This window comes from Barbus barbus (assembly GCF_936440315.1).
Source record: "Barbus barbus genome assembly, chromosome: 33".
NCBI classification, from domain to species: Eukaryota; Metazoa; Chordata; class Actinopteri; order Cypriniformes; family Cyprinidae; genus Barbus; species Barbus barbus.
The window spans coordinates 6,640,144-6,658,545 of NC_136761.1; the positions used below are offsets into that span (position 1 = coordinate 6,640,144).

General features: G+C 36.0%; 1 protein-coding gene across 1 annotated transcript in view; it reads left to right on the forward strand.

The window, feature by feature from the left end:
• LOC306853255 (AF4/FMR2 family member 2-like) overlaps positions 1-18,402 on the forward strand; it is a 209,295-nt gene that overhangs the window by 145,399 nt on the left and 45,494 nt on the right. The window contains exon 9 of the mRNA XM_079390520.1: positions 2,907-2,944. Within this exon, the coding sequence (XP_079246646.1) occupies positions 2,907-2,944 (38 nt within the window). The remainder of the gene's footprint in view (positions 1-2,906; positions 2,945-18,402) is intronic.

Here is an 18,402-nt window from a genome sequence, read left to right on the forward strand (position 1 = left end):
CCAACCTTCAATATTCTCTTAATATGGAGATTTCCTTTTGCCTTGTTCATTTTGAAAAGAATAAAGAAAATGACCGAGTCGTTCATTTTTCATAAAACAATGTCAAAGATCATCTATTAGATGTTGATTAGGGTCACAGCTTTTGAACAACTCAATAATAATACATGCTTAGTGTCCTTGAATACTTGAATATAATACATCAAAAATAGTTAATAATGTCTCACTTTACTTTTTAATAATAATACTAATACTCAATGTCTTTTCTCAACCTTAGTAGTAAATGGATGTGCAAAAAGACATAATTTGTTATGGATCACTAGATAATGGGGTTTGAGCTGTTTGGGTCCAACAAGCGAAGCAACTTTTCATTAAATGTGTAAAATCCTGGTTAATCAAAAGGATTATCTCACAAATGAACCGAGCCCTGCAGGGATGCTTCTAATCTAAACCCATGAAACAAAATAAATACCACAGCATCAAATACGACTACTACAGATGTTATGCATATAACAAAATTTAAATAAAAATAAAATAAAATAACATTTAACCTTCTAACCCTAACCTAAATTGAAATAAAAATGCTCATCAAGCCTTGTGAGTGCCTTATCATACTGTTGTAACATACAGTGTAACGGCTGATGATTTTTCATTGCTTAAGGTTATTCAGACTACACTGATGTTTTTGTTTTGCCATATTTTTTTTTCTTTTCTGTTGTGAATTGAATATTTAAGGTCTGACTAGCACACATTGATCATGTTTGAAATGGCTTTGGCCCTGTGTTGATTTCAACAAGCACTGTGCTAAACCACTCCGTCACACAGGCTTTTTGGGAAAGCTAATGTGATCCGAATCACAATAGTGAAGCCCTCCAAAAACTCCCTCCTTTCTCTGTTTCTCACATACATAACCCATAAAGCAACTGCCCAAATACAATCATGATGGAGGCGACCTGACATTCGTAAGAGTTCACGAACACACACGTGCATGTGTGTATGCGAGTGTTCGTATGTCCCTGGTCACGTGTGGGTTTACCTACGCACGCCACCGCCAGCAGCAACGGCCCCCAACCATGTTGCCTAGCAACATCCATCTGCAAGCAGCCTGGAATGAGCCCAAATTCCCCACTGAGAGGGAAACAGCAATAAGAGGGCCTGTGACAGATGATCTGAGTTGTTTCATCTAATACACTGTGAAGATCACTGGCTCCCTCCCTGAATGATAAATGGACTGTACACAGATCAATGGCCGCAGCATTAAACCCAAAACCTGCCCAGGTAGCGGTAGCCTGGCGCTGTGTTCATCTGTAGTGCCGGATATCTCAATATATCCCTATTTACCTTGAGAGATTTGATTCTGAAAGTAGCACTTATGTGCCAGTAAAGCACTCTATGATGCATTCACTACAGCCAGAAGGAGTCACTGTGACAAACCTACAGCTCAGACCAAAGAAACAGCGCGCTATAGAGGAACGTGCAGATTAGCTCAGGAAATGAATCTCAATGAGGGAAGAGATTGTTTTTATATTAGGCTAGGGCACTTTGTGTTAGCATTTATTAGAAATCTGCTTGAATGTCAATTCATCAACAGTTGTGCTATTTCATGCTCAACAAGTTTAAATGACAGAATTCACTATAGAAATATTTTTGTATATAGAAATACTATAGAAATATTTTTGTTTTGTTTTGTACCATGTAAATATGAACAAACAATACAAACAATTATTGGTCTTTTTTAAATAAAATGTGTTTGGTGCCATGGAAATACTATGGACAGACAAATACCATTTGTTTTTGGAAATATAATGTTTTTGTTTTGTTGTTTTGTTTTGTTTTCCATGTAGCATGAAATACCTTTGATAAATACTGCATGTGGACATTTTTTAAAAATAATTTACAAATGATATTTATTTATTTTTGTACCATGTAAATATGAACAAACAATACCAAAAATGACTGGACTTTTTATTTATTTGTTTTGTTTTGTTTTGTTTGACATATAGCATGAAATACTGCTGACAAATACTGTGGACCTTAAATAATTTACAAATTTATTTGTTTGTCTGTTTGTTTTATTGTTGTTTTGTTTCGCACCATGTAAATATGAACAAACAATACAAACAATTTCAGGACTTTTTCAAATAAAATAAGTTTTGTTTTGATTGATGTAGCATGTTGACAAATACTGTGGACCTTTTTGAAATTAAACTTATATATATAGTAGTTAAATATCAGAATACCATGGGGCTTTGATCGATACCTAGGAATTGAACTTCCTGTACCACGGTATTCATATATTATACTACCTCATTATATACCACAGTATATCTCCAAAATAATACTAGTACAAAATACCAATACTATAATAAATTAGTGTGTATTTAAAGTAACAGTAAAGTAACAGACAGAAACATTTGAACATCCATGACAATTCTAATTGGTACTAAAACAGACTTAAATTTTTTTAAGAGATCCATCCATGTATGGTCTTTAATTAATTTATTTTTTTTGGGGTTGTCAGAGATAATAATAGTTACTTGACTGTAACTATTGTTTTACTACTGCTTAGAAAGCCCTAGGAAACACTGCAGATGCTTATGAGCAACATGAATTACTGAACACTGCTGCGAACACAAGAAATCACAGGAATTTACAAATGCTTTGCCTGAGTAGAATCTCCATCCTAGAAAATCAATATAGATTTCCTCAAGCAACACTGATCTTAACTGTTCTCTCTAAGTATTGCACTCTCACATAAACATAGAGCAAGTGAGTCCATAAGGGGAAACCAGCAAACACTCAAATATTGTGATCTGCCTATATTGCTGTGTTTGGATGTTTCCTGCTGTCTCTTTCTTTCTCTGGATGGTATCGACCTTTAATCTGATGGGCTGTTGTCTTATTCACAGGCCGCTGAGAAGCCCAATCCCAGGAGCGCTCCTCTCAAGTAAGTGACTGATCAAGTCCAATTAATTTCTTATTCTCTGCTGCTGCTGGTGTGGCTGCTGGGTAAACAGCAGGTTATTTGTAGAGACGGAGCTCAGGAATAATCGTTTGCATAAAGTGCTGTAGATGCTGATGTGGATGATATAACACTTTACATCATTCATCTAGCTTTTCATATGACTTTTTTATATTTATATAAATTTTGTTTATCTTACTTTTACCTGTCTTAAATCTTAATGCTTACTGCAATATTCATTTATTGTAGTAAGCTTAAATATTAATTTATTATATTATATTATTATATTATAATTATATATATATCAGAAATACACTACAGGTCAAACGTTTGGAGTAATTATAGGTGTTTTATGTTTTTTTGAGAGAGGTCTCTTATGTTTATGCTCAAAGATGAATTTATTTGATCAAAAAATAGAGAAAGAAATGGTGTGAAATATTGTTGAAATTTATAATACCTTTCTTTATACGTATATTTTAAAATGTAATTTATTCCAGGAATTCAAAGCTGAATTTTCAGCATTATTACTCCAGTCAGAAATCATTCTAATATGATGATTTGGTGGTTAATTATTATTCATTACTATTGGTACTTAATTACTAGTAATGTTGAAATCTGTTTTTTTTTTTTTTTTTTTAAGGAAACACTGATGAATAGAAAATGCAAAAGAAACACATTTATTTGAAATATAAATATTTTGTAATATTATAAATGTCTTTACTGTCTATTTTTAATCAAATGAATGTTTTTACTATTAGCAGGGGAAAAAAATATAGAAAAATGTTCTTGCATGCAATTAGTATATCAGCATATTCAAAAACCTTATATTATATTTTACGTTTTTGAATATGCTGATATATCAAACCTTTGACTGGTAGTGTATGCCAAATTATGTGTGCTTATTATACTTTTCTGAAGTCTCGTTCATATAATGCCTTATGTCTGTTTATTTGTTGGCTTCCAAAAGCCCAGTGCTGTTTCTAATGTAGATCTTCTAATTATTTTGATTCCCATCTTCTCCCGGGATCACATCCGTCCACTAGCTTTAATCAAGGACACGCTTCCATAGCATTACAGTGCTCCTGCATTTATTTCCATCAGCATTTTATCTGTAGTGGTGGTCCTGATGGCTTGGGATTGGGAACAGGAGGTGCAAATGGAGCCTCATTAAGGAGACAGAGAGAAAGCATGGCCTACAGCCGTGTTCCCGCAGTGGGAATCAGGGACTGGAGGAGCTGGAAGCGGTTGTGGGTGTGGGGTTGAGAGCCAAAGGCTCCAGGCTCCGAGTGAGGGGCAGAGGTTCGTCCCAGCTGCAGTTAGTGAGGTGAGCGGAGCGGGGGATTGTGGGTGGTGGTTTAGCATGGTTACAGTAATAGTGGTTAAGAGCACTGAGTGAATTTGTTCAGGAAGTTTTAAATGTGACTATATGTATATATTAGTGGAAGTGGAAGCAGCCAGTATTATGTGTTTTTAGGCTTTTGTGTCTATTGTTATTAAACAGTGCTTTCTTGATTTTATTATACATTAGTATTAAGTTTTTTTTTAAATGATTGATTCCTAACTTATTATCTCTTTTTTTTATTTGTTTTGATTTCTCAAGTAATATCATTTTCATTTAAAAACATTTTTTTACATAATGTGTTAAACATTGTTATGAATTATTTTTAATCAGTTTTTTTTTATTTACATAATATTTTTATTTAGTGTATCTTGTATGTCCATATTTTACAACTGCTGCTGTATGAAATCACATTTGAAAAGCATATATATATATATATATATATATATATATATTAAAGTATACAATTTCCTAAATATTTTTATTCAGCAAGGATATATTCAGTTGTTCAAATGTGACAGGAAATATATTTATAATGCCACAAAAGATTTATATTTCATGTTTTTTTTCTATTCATCAAAGAATTCAGAAAAATGTCACAAGTCAAAAAATATTAATCCCCACAACTGTTTGCAACATTGATTGTAATATGAATTGTTTCTTGAGCAGCAAATTAGCAAAGTAGAATGATTTATGAAAATAATAAATAATGAATTAATTTAGCTTTGCCATTACAGGAATAAATAATATTTGTCAATATATATATATTCATATTTGAAACAGTTATGTGTATTTAACTGTTATTTTAATGTATTTAACTCCATTTACTATCCCTAAACTTTTGAACAGTAGAGTGTTTGTATTATTAACTTCTTCAAGTCTCGTGCACAAATCATTGCTTGAATGGTACTCGCGTTGGAACAGCCTGTTGTACTTTAATTATCATGGAACTGAGACGTTTGTGAGACGTCTGCCAGGACTTGTGATGTTCCTGTAGGTTTGCCCCAGTTTCAGCAGCCACACTCCTAACAATGAAATCTACCCATTAAAACATCCCCTACAGTTCAGCCCTGGGCTCCGTAGCGCAGCAAACTGCCTGCATGACTGCCTGCCTGGCCCTGAGATTGCTGCTCCCTCGAGCTGGGAAGGCCTGGAAGCAACAGCTAATCCAGAAGCAAGCACTCTGTGCTTCAAATCTCAGCTAAAAAGCCAGACAGACTGTGAAAATTACTGGTCATTCTGTGTGTGTAATTATTTTCTCGGGCCACATCTCACTCTTGGAGTCTTTCCCACTGGAGACGCTTGCTGACAGTCACACCTTGCAATTGTTATGTCATCAAAAGTGGTGCGTGGCAAGCCACAAGTGTTACACAAAACAAAATCTGCTTTAACATGACACTTACAGCATGATACATACTTCAAAATATATTACAAGGCGACATAAATGCCTGTATGGCTGTGTAATGTGGCACTTGGCTCATGGTTCACATGCTTTTCTTGCGCTGTGATTGGCTCTTACTGTTTCTTGTACTTGTGTTGAGTGTAAAAACATTTTAAAATTAACATGCAATCAAAATCAACCTAATTTACTCACAAATACACAATCCTACTGGTCATGATCAACAGTAAACATCATTTCAAAACAGTGTTATTTTAATGCTATTTATGGATTGTGGTAGTTATTAATACTTTGAACTATCTATCTATCTATCTATCTATCTATCTATCTATCTATCTATCTATCTATATATATATATAGAGAGAGAGAGAGAGAGAGAGAGAGGCTAACATACACACACATATATATAGAAACACACACACACACACACACATTTAATTTATAATTATTTTTTTTATTTTATTACATTTCAGTTTTCTTTCAATTAGCATCTATTTATTTATTTATTTTTCATTTACCAGTTTGTGACAGTTAGCAGTGCTGTTTTAGAGCAATTAATACAAGCATGTCTCACCCTCATTTTATGAAATAAGTGGGTTGTGAATGCTGTAATTCTTCTCTCCAAAGCTAATATCAAAGCTGGTTTGCTAAAAGTTAAATGACTGACTGAGCTACACAAAGCAGACAGTGTCTAATTATCATCAGAGCGCTGTGCCGAATCATTGTGGTGTTTGGCTCTGTGTTGTGAGAATATTCCCTGTGCAATTTAATACCACCTTGCCTTTGATAAACTTACTGGCCTGGAATGCCTCTGAAAATGCATTTTAAAAATAGTAACCCAGCTCAATAACTGTCAGTTTGATTTAGGAGGCTCACTCCAGGAGTGTGCTTCTTTGTTACTTGTATTTCGTTGTACTTGAGGTTGGACTCGCTGTTTATCCGATGTTTAGTCTACTGCTGTAGACACGCTTTGATCAGAATCCCATATTCCAGAAATTATTTTCCTCACCTTTCATTTGGAGAATACTCCAGTCTCCTCCACTTAGTCTCACTCTTTTCTTCCCACCTTTTCACCATTTTTCTCTCTCTCTCTCTTCGCACAGCTTATCAGATGTTTTGAGTCTCTGTAAGGCTACAGTTATCTAAAGGACTTTTTTTCCCTGGAGCCCAAGCCTGTTGTTAACCTCTGTGCTGGAGATCTGACCTCTCAAACACAACCACACTGCTCACCCGACTCCTTCTGTCTGTTTGGACAGCTCTCACTCCCCTAGCAGGTCAAAGCGTTGGAGACCAGGGCTCGTAGCAGCAGCGTGAGACAGTATGGCAGGATTTGATACTGCTCCTGCCTTTGACATATGAGGTTGGCTGTTCACCAGTCTCGTAAATCAAGCCTGATTTCTTATGTATGGTTCTAAACACCAGGAGACCAACAATTTGCTATTTGTGCTTTTTAAAGAAAATGGTGGATTTTTGTTATTTTTATTTTATTTTATTTTAGGTCTTTTTGCAATTTTTTTCTAAACAGTGCTATTTTAGTATTATTTATAAACTATTATAGTATTTAAGTATTTTGAATTAGCTTTTATTTTTGTATTAAATTTTTATTTCAGTTTAAGTATTAATAATTTTTCTGTATGTATTTCCCTTTTTTTATAAAATTTTATTTGCAGTAATTTTATTACTTCAACATAAATGTATTAATTTCAGTTTGTTGCCATGGCAACATTTTCTATAATATTTTATTTTTTCATATAATATTTGAATTGCCATAAGCAATTTTTTATAGTTTTATTATTACTATTATAATATCAATGCATTATGCATAATCACATGCAAGTAACCCAAGTATAAATTGCTGCTCAGTCATTTTACATTATTATTGAATTAATTACATACGTTGATTAAACTGAATTAGTCTTTCAGCATCTTGCGCCGCATTTCGAAGACATAAAGCCAAGATTACAAGCCTGCTAAAATAATAATAATTAATAAATGAATAAAAAATAAATAACAATTTTTACATTTAAATGTTTGGGTGATTAAATGCATTTTTGTATGATGTTATTTTTTTTTAAATAATTACTTAATGTCAAATTACCCTAACGGCAAAATATTGCATTCATATATATTAAATTGTAAAAACTGATCGTTCTAATTGTACATTCTGATTGGATGAGCCACATTCACAGCTGTGACCGCACATCACTTGCATTCTACATGAAATAATTACATTTAATCACAAAGTGCCTGGTAAACACCCCTTATTCATTAAGTTCATCATTGTCTTGACTAGTTTCTGTATTTGCACATTCCTTTCAGCTGTAAATATCATACAGTAGTCCTGCCTATTCATGAGCTCACATATATATCTGCTGCAATATAGTAAAGCTGACACATTTCACCTGGCATATACCATCCAGGACTCTGTAGTTGCATTTGTGCTAACCAACGACCACAGCTCTAACATAATGCGAAATTTTAACAAACCATATTTTGCATGAAGTGATTCAGAGACAGTAAAGTATCCCAAGGAAAGTGTTATACTTACGCTGCTTCCAGTAAAACACCATCTGCCATTCCTCATAATGTTGTGTTGACAGGGTACATGAAGTGAGAATTTAAATGTTATACATAGCTGACAACTAGTTTTTAAATCAGTAGCTCGCATAGTGATATCATGTCAGTCAAACTGATTATTGAGTCGTGTTGCAGTGGAGCGACTTTAAACGTTTCTCGAAACACCATCTGGACTCTTCGAATGTGCCAGAAACATCAACATTCATTTTCCGCGTACGATTGCAGGCAAATGGTGATTGGCTTTGCGCTTCGCTCTTATTATTGAAAGCACGTCTACAAACCGAGGTCCTGGCTTCAACATTACACCTCTATTGATTGGTTCATCTTGCATTACATTTGTATTGCATCTCTGGAAGGCCAAAGCGGACAGTCACACTTTCAAATCGCACACTATTAGAGCTCTAAAAATTCACATGCGCGTACACACGCCAAATCAGAGGGCTTGAAAGTAAATGTTATGAAGGTTGGAGGGGAAAAATATGCGTACTGAGTTTACCTCCACAGACGAGTCTTGGCTGATAGCAATCTCTGAGAGCAGCCAAGCAGCAAATACATCAGGCGCTTCTCCGGCCGGCAGAAAAAGAGAGGCAGATGGAGACAGAAAAAAAAAAAAGCCACGCTCCCCCCTCACCCCCCGCTCTATTTTCTCCTCTATCATTATTCATGTCTCCTCGGCTCACTATGCTATGTATCATATCAGCTGCCGTATCGCCATCATCGCCGCTCGTTCCAAACAATATGTTTTAATGCCTTACCGCAAAAAAATGGCCCCTGTATTTCAAGAGGCCACAAGTTACTGTAAAGCACACAACAAAGTGACACGAAGGCTGTTACAAAACATCCAATTATGCTAAATGATATGCTAAGTTTTTGGCCAAATTTTAAGGCTAAAAAATTTGGACACCTTCATCCTGTTCAAAAGTTTTCATCCCCCGGTTTTCACAATACTAAGCCAACCAAATATGTCTAATTTTACCAAACACGCTAAATGTCAAACTCTACCAGAATCAATAGCCAGTGTGCTTTGTGTAAGGAGTGCTATTTGTATGGTGAACGTTCTAAATCACTCTTCCTATTAATATCATAGTAACCCAGTAGGAATAGATCTGTTTTGTAGCTCTAGATGAATAAAATGGCCACATCAGTTGAAAAACTGGAAAAACTGACCGGTGTTTCCCACGTATCCTTTCAGTCCAGGACGTACAACCATGAGTCATTGCGTTGACATGCATCTGTGTGTGGATTGTTCAATTTGAAACAAGTTCACAGCAAAAGTTCTTCATTTGATGGCATATCAGTCAGAACTTGCAAGATTTATGGTAATGTTATGGATGGACAAGGTTTTATCATGGGTGGAATAAGGAAAAAAGAAACCCTCAGAGGTATTCCAGTTTTACAGCTTATACACAGATGATTTTTCAGGGTTGAGAAAGATAGTCATCTTTTATCAAACAGGCATGAGAGAGAGGAATGGTAATTACTCTACCTGACCAAGGCGCTGGAGGTCTTATACATCCGACGGTGGCAGCCAGCCACATTTAATTACTTTACTCAATGGAGGGCCCTCTCAGCTATTTCATGCATTAGGTTGTAATAGGCTCTGCAGGGGTTCCTCAGTGACAAGGCACCAATAACTGCAGTTTAATCTCTCGACTGCGTCTCCCAGCTGCAGGTAGCAGGGTCTTAGTCAGTTGGGTCATCGGTCAACCCGCCGCTAATGCAGACTCGACTAGGCAGTCTTTATGGGAATTTATTGTGTCCTCTGACTGTCACAGTCAAAGATAAGAGCTTGTTTCAAGTGGTTAAGATATATGAGCTGTGAACTACTGAGGGATTCTGAGATTTAAGGGAAACACCTGTTTTTAAAATCACCGTCACATTCAGTGAAAGTCCAGAACATCCCATCCAGTGGCTTTCAACCAGGGGCCTCAAAATGACTATTAAATTAAAAAAATTGTGGAATGAGAATCTGGAATCACAAAATGAAGCAAAGTAAATTATTTTAATATAAATAATAATTACAGCAGAAATACAGGAGGAAATATGAGAAGCCTTCAAACATTGTGTTATACAATGGGGGGGGGTCTTCTAGGAAAAAGCAAAGAGCAAAAAACAAAAAAAGAGCAAAACTCTGAAAAATGTAATGTAGTGTCAACTTCAGCACCTGAGGATGCACAGATTTTTAAAAAAATTGATTGATTGATTGATTGATGAGAAGTTTCTTACACAAACATAAGCATTGCCCCCCCCCCCCTCCCAAAAAAAAGATTTTCAGTAGATAAAGTCACATTTTCACTGAATGACTCACCCATCTTCCTTCTAACAGGAAGTACTTTGCGAGAAAGATAAATCAATGACAGAAAGTCTGAAAATATGACACAGAGACAAGAGAGAAATAGAGCAGTAGAAACAGATCGTCTACTAGCAGGGAAACAGACACTGTCTGGAGGGTGCTGTGTTTCAACATCGTCTTGTGTCATGTGATATCTGTCAGTGCCTGTCTTTAAAGTCAAACCGGATTCTTTAGAATGAGGGAAGGAGAATTCCACTTAACTAGACTGACGTCTGACCCTGTATAGATACACTGGAATCAGTGACACAACCTTAACTGGGTTCCATCTAGACTGGGATCAACATTATTCTGCTTATCAAGAAAGGCCTGTTCCAACTGAAGCCTAAAGCTCTGTTCACGCCATAAACATTAAATATAATGATAACTATATTAGTATCAGTATTCCACACCAGTGCATGATAATGTTGTTTATTTTAAGCATGTGCTGCAGTTTTGTCGTATGTCGTGTGCTCAAGCTCTTTTGTATGACCTGTTGATGCCCCAGTGATGTTTAGGTGTGGGGTTAGAAGTGGACCTGCATGCCTACTTTTTCCTAAAAATCCTTTACATTTTACAAATGCATATGAAATAGTTATGTTTTTCCCATGAGAAAAAAAAAAAACTTGTTTTAGAAGAAAAAGTCTTAAAATGATTTACATTTAGTTTATATTAACCTAATCTTAATTAAAACATTCAAATTGAGATGTACGATATTAAACTAAGTTTTTGAGTTTATTTCAAGTAAGGTACCAGAGATATAAATCAGCTTAAATAGAAAGGCCTTCAAATATTGTCTACATGGATTTGCATTCATGCACTTTCATGAGCTTTTGTTACTTTCCGATATATTTTGGGCCTTATTGTGAATGGTTTTGTCCATTTCAGCTGTAGTTTTCAAGCTTAATACAGCTATTAATATTAATGTTCGTAAAAGATAATCTTGTCTTGATTACTTCCTTACAGACTCAACAATAAATTGCTCAATATAAACAACAGATTCTCTGTTGCTTGTATCTGGCAGTTCTTCAACAGCTAATGATGTAACTCTGTACTGGAACTTCCTACACTGAGCATCAAACGCATTATGCGATCTCCTTCGCATATTTTTTAACATTAGATTGATTTAACTGTCAAAATGCAGAAACATTCAGAAGATATATCACCCTTCAAACTATGGAATCTGGAGTGAACTACGGAAAAAAGTCCAAAACCAATGAAAGTTACAGTTGATAAATCAACTATCGACAATTAAGCCTAAATCTCTGTCAGATATATTACCGTCCAAGTCCAAAAAGAGCAGGTGGTGGACTCCGCTTCCAAAATCAAAGAACAAACTGTTCAGTCTTTGCTCAAACTGCTTGTTTTTGCCAAGGATTATCCATCAATTACAGCAGATGCTTGCTATTCTTATTTCTGTAACATTACTCCAACCAAATTACATGTTACTGAAATATATGCAGTGAGAGGATACAAGCTATAAACAGAAGTCAGAGTGGAGCTATGCTTTTAGTAGGTCATTTATAGTTTATTTTGACAGAATGTATTAGTAAATCAGCTTGCAGTCGTAGGACTAATGCTGTAATGAAGTCTCAGCATGAGTTCAGAAATCCATGGGTTTTCGTAAATGTTGGAATTTGGATAAAACAGTAACTGCTAATAAGTTAATACTAAATATTTTAACTACACTTACATTTTTCTGGAGCAAATATGAATGGTATTTTGCTAAGGTGTTCTGAATAGTTGTTAGGCAGTTATATGTGGTTCCTAAGTGATATTTTGGTCACTAAATATGGCTCAGGTCACTCCTTCACTGAAAAAAGTTTTTAGTCCTTCACTGAAACAATAACATTTTTGGCAGAACAGAAAAATCCTGTACAAACGGAACATATGAAGACTATCACTGTCTTTGAGATGAATCAAATACTTTTTAAATGATTAAATGATTTAAATTGATCAGATTTTGCTCCCTACATCCTAACAGCAGAAGTTGATTGATTGCAAGACTGAATGTATCGGGCGAGGGAAGGTCTATTGGCCCTGCTGCTGTCCTAAGGTCGGTAGAAATGGATATGTGTTTGTAAGTGCAGTGCCGACTTTGAATTTTTCTGCTGACTGTGGGTTGATGTGCTCTTGGCAGCTTTGAGCTAATTGGTGCTCGCCGCTTGGCAGTCAAGTCGCCCTCACAGCTGGGCCAGAGCTCAGCCCTATGTCCGGCAGCCTTTGATATTGATATAAATGTAACTCAGACCTGTCAAGTAGTTAAACATACACTCCCTCACACACAATCTTGTCTAAAACCTTATGCTGTCATTCAAAAAAAAAAAAAAAGAAACCTGGCTCTCCACTTGACCTTGACCTCCTACAGCATATACATTTTGACCCATTGTGTTCCATTCAGCTTGCAAAGTTGAGATTTCCAGCTGCCTGCATGGAAAAGCATGATAGAATGGCATTTCAAATTGTAGTTTCAACTCAGGGTGGAAATTTTTGAACCCGACTTTACCAGATGTGGAAATATGGTGTCGGAACTCTGCGGCACCCAAAGAGATGTGTGCCGTTAATAATGCTCAGTCATTAACTTTCTAAGCAATTTTGTTTCTTTCTACACTATTTTCTCAACATCAATCAACAGAATGCAGAACAGAATGATCATAAGCTGGAGAGATCAAGTTTTCCCAGCCCAGACTCATTGGAAAAACGTGCCTGTGGAGACATTTATGCAAAATGATAATGATGTTTCTTGACACTTTCTAAGTGAAATGTCCAGGGAGTGGCACTGAAAGTGTGTTCAGATTTATCTGAAACAAATGAATGTGAATGTGGCATTGTTTTGTTATGCAGTTTGTTGTACATATCATGGTGGTTTGGAAATGAAGTGTCCAGTGAGTGGTGCTAAAAGGTTAATGCTCATGTATACACTAAACCTGACCCTAAACATAACCAATATTGTGAACAAAAGCAAATGTGAGATAAAAAGATATTTACTGAAGCTACCATACCATTTAGTCTTGCTTTTACTAGTCTTTAAACTTGGTAACACTTTAGAAAACTGATCCCTTGTTAATGAATAACTATACAGGAACAAGTCACTAATGCACTATTAACATTGTAGTAACTACTATTACCTAACAAGAAACTATGATTATTGATTTAGTAAGTAATAGCGCTCAGTTGAAACTGGTAGTTCACTATTAGCTAATCAATAACTACTATTTTATATATATATCCTGGAGAACTACTAAGAACTACTGTATACAGGTTCATAATTAATGTGAATTATGCATAATGTAGAATTAATTCTAAAATGAAGATCATGGTAACCCACTAGTAATGACTCAAAAATGATCAAATGCTTCTAAAAGAACCACTAACTACTTGGATCAGTATTCTAAAGTGAAAAGCATCATAACTCCCTAATATTGACTGACATCATTTTAAGCTTTTGAGATATATGTGAGGTTTTGGATAGTAATGACTAAAGTGTTACTACATCCTTCTGAAGAAACTACTAATTATTTGGATCAGTATTCTAAAGTGGAGATCACGGTAACTCACTAGTAATGATTTAAGTGTTAGCAAAATGAATTACTAATCAGAACCTTACAAAAACCTCAAAAGTTTTAAACCTCAAAAAACCTCTAACCAAGTCGTGGCCTAATGGTTAGAGAGTCGGACTTGTAATCCGAAGGTTGTGGGTTCGAGTCTCCGGCTGGCAGGAATTGTAGGTGGGGGGGTGAATGTCCAGCGCTCTCTCCATCCTCAATACCACGACTGAGGTGCCCTTGAGCAAGGCACTGAACCCCCAACTGCTCCCCGGGCGCCGCAGCATAAATGGCTGCCCACTGCTCCGGGTGTGTGTTCACGGTGTGTGTTCACAGTGTGTGTGTGTTCACTGCTGTGTGTGTGTGTGTTCACTGCTGTGTGTGTGCACGTTGGATGGGTTAAATGCAGAGCACGAATTCCGAGTATGGGTCACCATACTTGGCTGAATGTCACTTCACTTCACTCACAAAAGTTAACAATAACATCACTAATTACTAGGGAGTTATCGCGATCTTCACTTTAGAATACTGATCCAAATAATTAATAGGCTGTAGTACCACCTGAATAGTTACTATCCAATACTTTACAAAACTCTCAAAAGCTTACAATGATTTCAGTCATTACTAGGGAGTTATCACGATCTTCACTTTAGAATACTGATCCAAATAATTAGTAATTCCTTTAGAAGAATTTGGTAATACTTGAGTCATTACTAGTGGGCTACTTGTTCCTGTGTAGTTATTCATTAACAAAGGATCAGTATTCTAAAGTGTTACCTTGAACTCTTTTATCATGAAGAATTTGTACCCACATGCTCTGCATTGTAAGTGCAGTGCTCTACCGGGTGCGCAAGCGAAAAAGTTTACGGTGTCAGAAAAGCCATACATATGATGCTGATTATGTCATGCATTAAAATGTTTGTTGTTTTTTTTTTTTTGCAAAGAACTGTATAAATATAAATCTTTATTAAACCATAATTTGCCCTGTATTAGTGTAAAAAGGAATACAATTGTGGGGTGTTTTACTCTCACTAGTGTAATTTCAACCGGAAACTACAGTGAATTGTATGTATAGATGCCTTTTTGGAGTTTTGCAAAAATGTTGTTAGAGGCTTTTTTTAATGAGCCTATGTTGAATATTTCACATAGAACTTTGGATGGAGTGTGGCTTTAGAGTCCTTCCAAATCCAATTCCAAAAGTAAAACTGATATTTCATTGCTCAGTTAACTTTGTAATCCTCATTACAGTTTGACAGGGGACTCACATTAAGCAATTCTGAGACAGCTGCTTCGTATTTTATATTGTTACAGATATGAGACCGATAGTCTGATGAGGGCTTTGGATTGAATATTTTTATTCGCCTGGAAGTTTATGGATACGCTTTGTTCTTCCATTGAAAATGAAATCTGAACACCTTTCACCAGAATGAAACTCTGGCCAACCTTTTTTACCGCGGCACAAGTGTCTCAGACTTGTGTAAGCAATGTACACATGAGTGGAAACAGAGTAAAACAGGTGCAGATCAAAGAGTCTGTCCCAGATCACTTTTTTTCCCCCATTTTCACCTTGGTTGCCTATTTGCTTTTGAGTTTCTACGAATCACAAAATTCCTTGTTGGTTTAATAATGCATTGCCGTGGAAACAGGTTTGAACTTTTGATGTTTGCTTTATATTATGCTCTTCAGAAACGGCTTGGCATTTGTCCCAACAGATAAGTTTAACAGAACTCTGAGAAAATCTTTGTTTGGATTATAATCTACATAATGCCTCGGAGGCTTTGCAAAAGACCAAACTCATTAGAACTGCAAATGGTATTCAGGAGAACCGATCGTAATGATTCAGACATTCTTACCCCATTTCTTGACCTTTGCTCTTCCTCGCGGACATGATATGTTAATGTCAGAATAATGTTTGAGTTCTGAGAGGAAATGAAATGATATTGTGCCCGAATCGTGACCTCTTTGGAGACTAGTATTTTTTGTAATCGTGTAAGTATGAGCTTAATTATTATAAATAATAATGCACATTCAATGAAAACAGTAATAAAAATAGAGCTTGAAATGCTTATATATATATATATATATATATATATATGTATGTCCCTTAAAATGTTGTACAGCCACTATAAAGGGTCAAACAAAATATTGAATGAGCTTTTTATCTTGAATTAATTTTCCATGAAGAGTTAATGTAAAATATACATGCAAATTAAATAAAAAACATGTTTTGTTTATCAAGGGTTTGCTTGATTATGAGCACATGCAAATTGGTAGTAATTGCTTGTTTTTCCCCACATAAATTAACAAAAATATTAAAATTAATATTATTATTTTCTATATTATAAACTTTGTAACAGGTTGAAAGGTTGAGCTTTTTGAAAATTGCAAAAATAATATTTGTCTTCCCTTATTTTTTTATTTATCGTAAGGTGGAACTCAAAATGTAGAACACATTTATTTGGTAAAATAAGTTGATAAACTGCAGATTATATCAAAATTATGACATAATCGTGATTTTATCTAATTTACAGTAACAAAGTTTTGAAATTTTATTGGGACACAATTTGAACACAATTTTAATTAGTTGAAAGTGCTCTAAACTTTTCAACTCTTGCGCAAAGTCCCTGAAGATTACTAGTGTATGAATACTGTTGCAAAACCCACACTTATGTAAACACACACACACTCTCTCGCATGAATACACCCCGCTTATTTCTCTTTTTTTCACTCCAAACAAAACATTTCAGCTAACTCTCATGTCATCAAAGCCGGACTTTCCCTTATGTCAGTGCTGGACTGGTGTCTAGTGGCTGTCTGCAAGAGGCACATACAGTACATACACATTTGGGATGTGGCAAGTGTGTCGGCCATAGCCTTCCCACTGATAGTCCCCAAAAGATAAGAAATTTCAGGAGCGCCTCTCTTAGATCCAGGATCTCTCTCTTCCTAGCCCCATCTGAGCAATCATCAGCAACATTAGACAAACAGCCAGATGTTGGCACAAATAAAGCATTACCGTGGCATCACAAAATCACTCCAGGAAGACCTTTGTGTTGATCATCTTGCGGTTCGGAAACATTTCACTCGTCTTTGCGATTGTGGACACACAACCCAAAAACCAGGTGTTGCTTACCAGATGTCAGGTCATTCTGCAGAGATTCAGACTTAATAACCATCAATTACACTTCAAACCAAACAAATCTCTCTGCCATAAACAAGATCCCAAGATATTGTATTTTTCCCAAGCCAAACTGCAATGAGGCCTTTGTGAGCTCACAACTCAAGATGGTTCTCATTGAGTTCCTGAGGTTTGTTCATGCATACTTGAGTGTGGTGATGTTATTGTGATTGTGAGATGCTTTGATTTCAGTTGCTTCAGGTCAAAGTCATGCTCTACTTTCAGCTTGTCTTTTTCTCATGTGGGCAAACATGCACATTTATCTTTTCTCTATTTCACATGTCCATCAAGCTTGTGCCTTTTAATTTTAATGTCATCGCTCCATATCTTGCTCTCTCACACACATTGATTGCACACACACACGCACACACTTCAGCCTCAATACATCCTTTCATAGTCAGCACAATGTGTGTTTTTATAATGTATCTCTCAGTCACTCTGTGTTTACCTCTGTGATGCCATGGTCTAATAATTCACCTCAATCTATGTGGGCCTGTCAGATCCCTTAAAGCACACTGCTGTAACATAAATCTCCCTTTCTTTGCCTCTCTGCACCCCATAAATGCGTTGAGTGAGATCTCGCTCTGACGGGTCTTTTTTAAGAGTGAGGAGGTGCCGTTTAAGTGGTGAACTTGTGCGGATAAGGAATGAGCCAGACTCAGCCGAGGATTTGTCTATGAATGTAGGCTGTGCAGGAATAGATGGGGAAATATGTGTAAATATTTATTCTGGAAGAGACATCTGCATTACAAGTATGACAGATTGTATATGTATGAATATAGATACAGATGTACAAAAGATGTGATCGATAGAAAGATTTACAGATGGATGGATGGATGGATGGACGGACTGACAGACAGAGCAATGAATAGAGAGATGTATAGATGTAAATATCAGAATCAGAATGAGCTTTATTGGCCAAGTATGTTTACACATACAAGGAATTTGTTGTAGTGACAGAAGCTCCACAGTGCAACAGAAAGACAGCAACAGGACAGGACACAGATAATAAAAGAATAACAACAAATAACCAAATTGTAACGGTTGGTGGTTGTAGATACGGGAGCGCACGATGA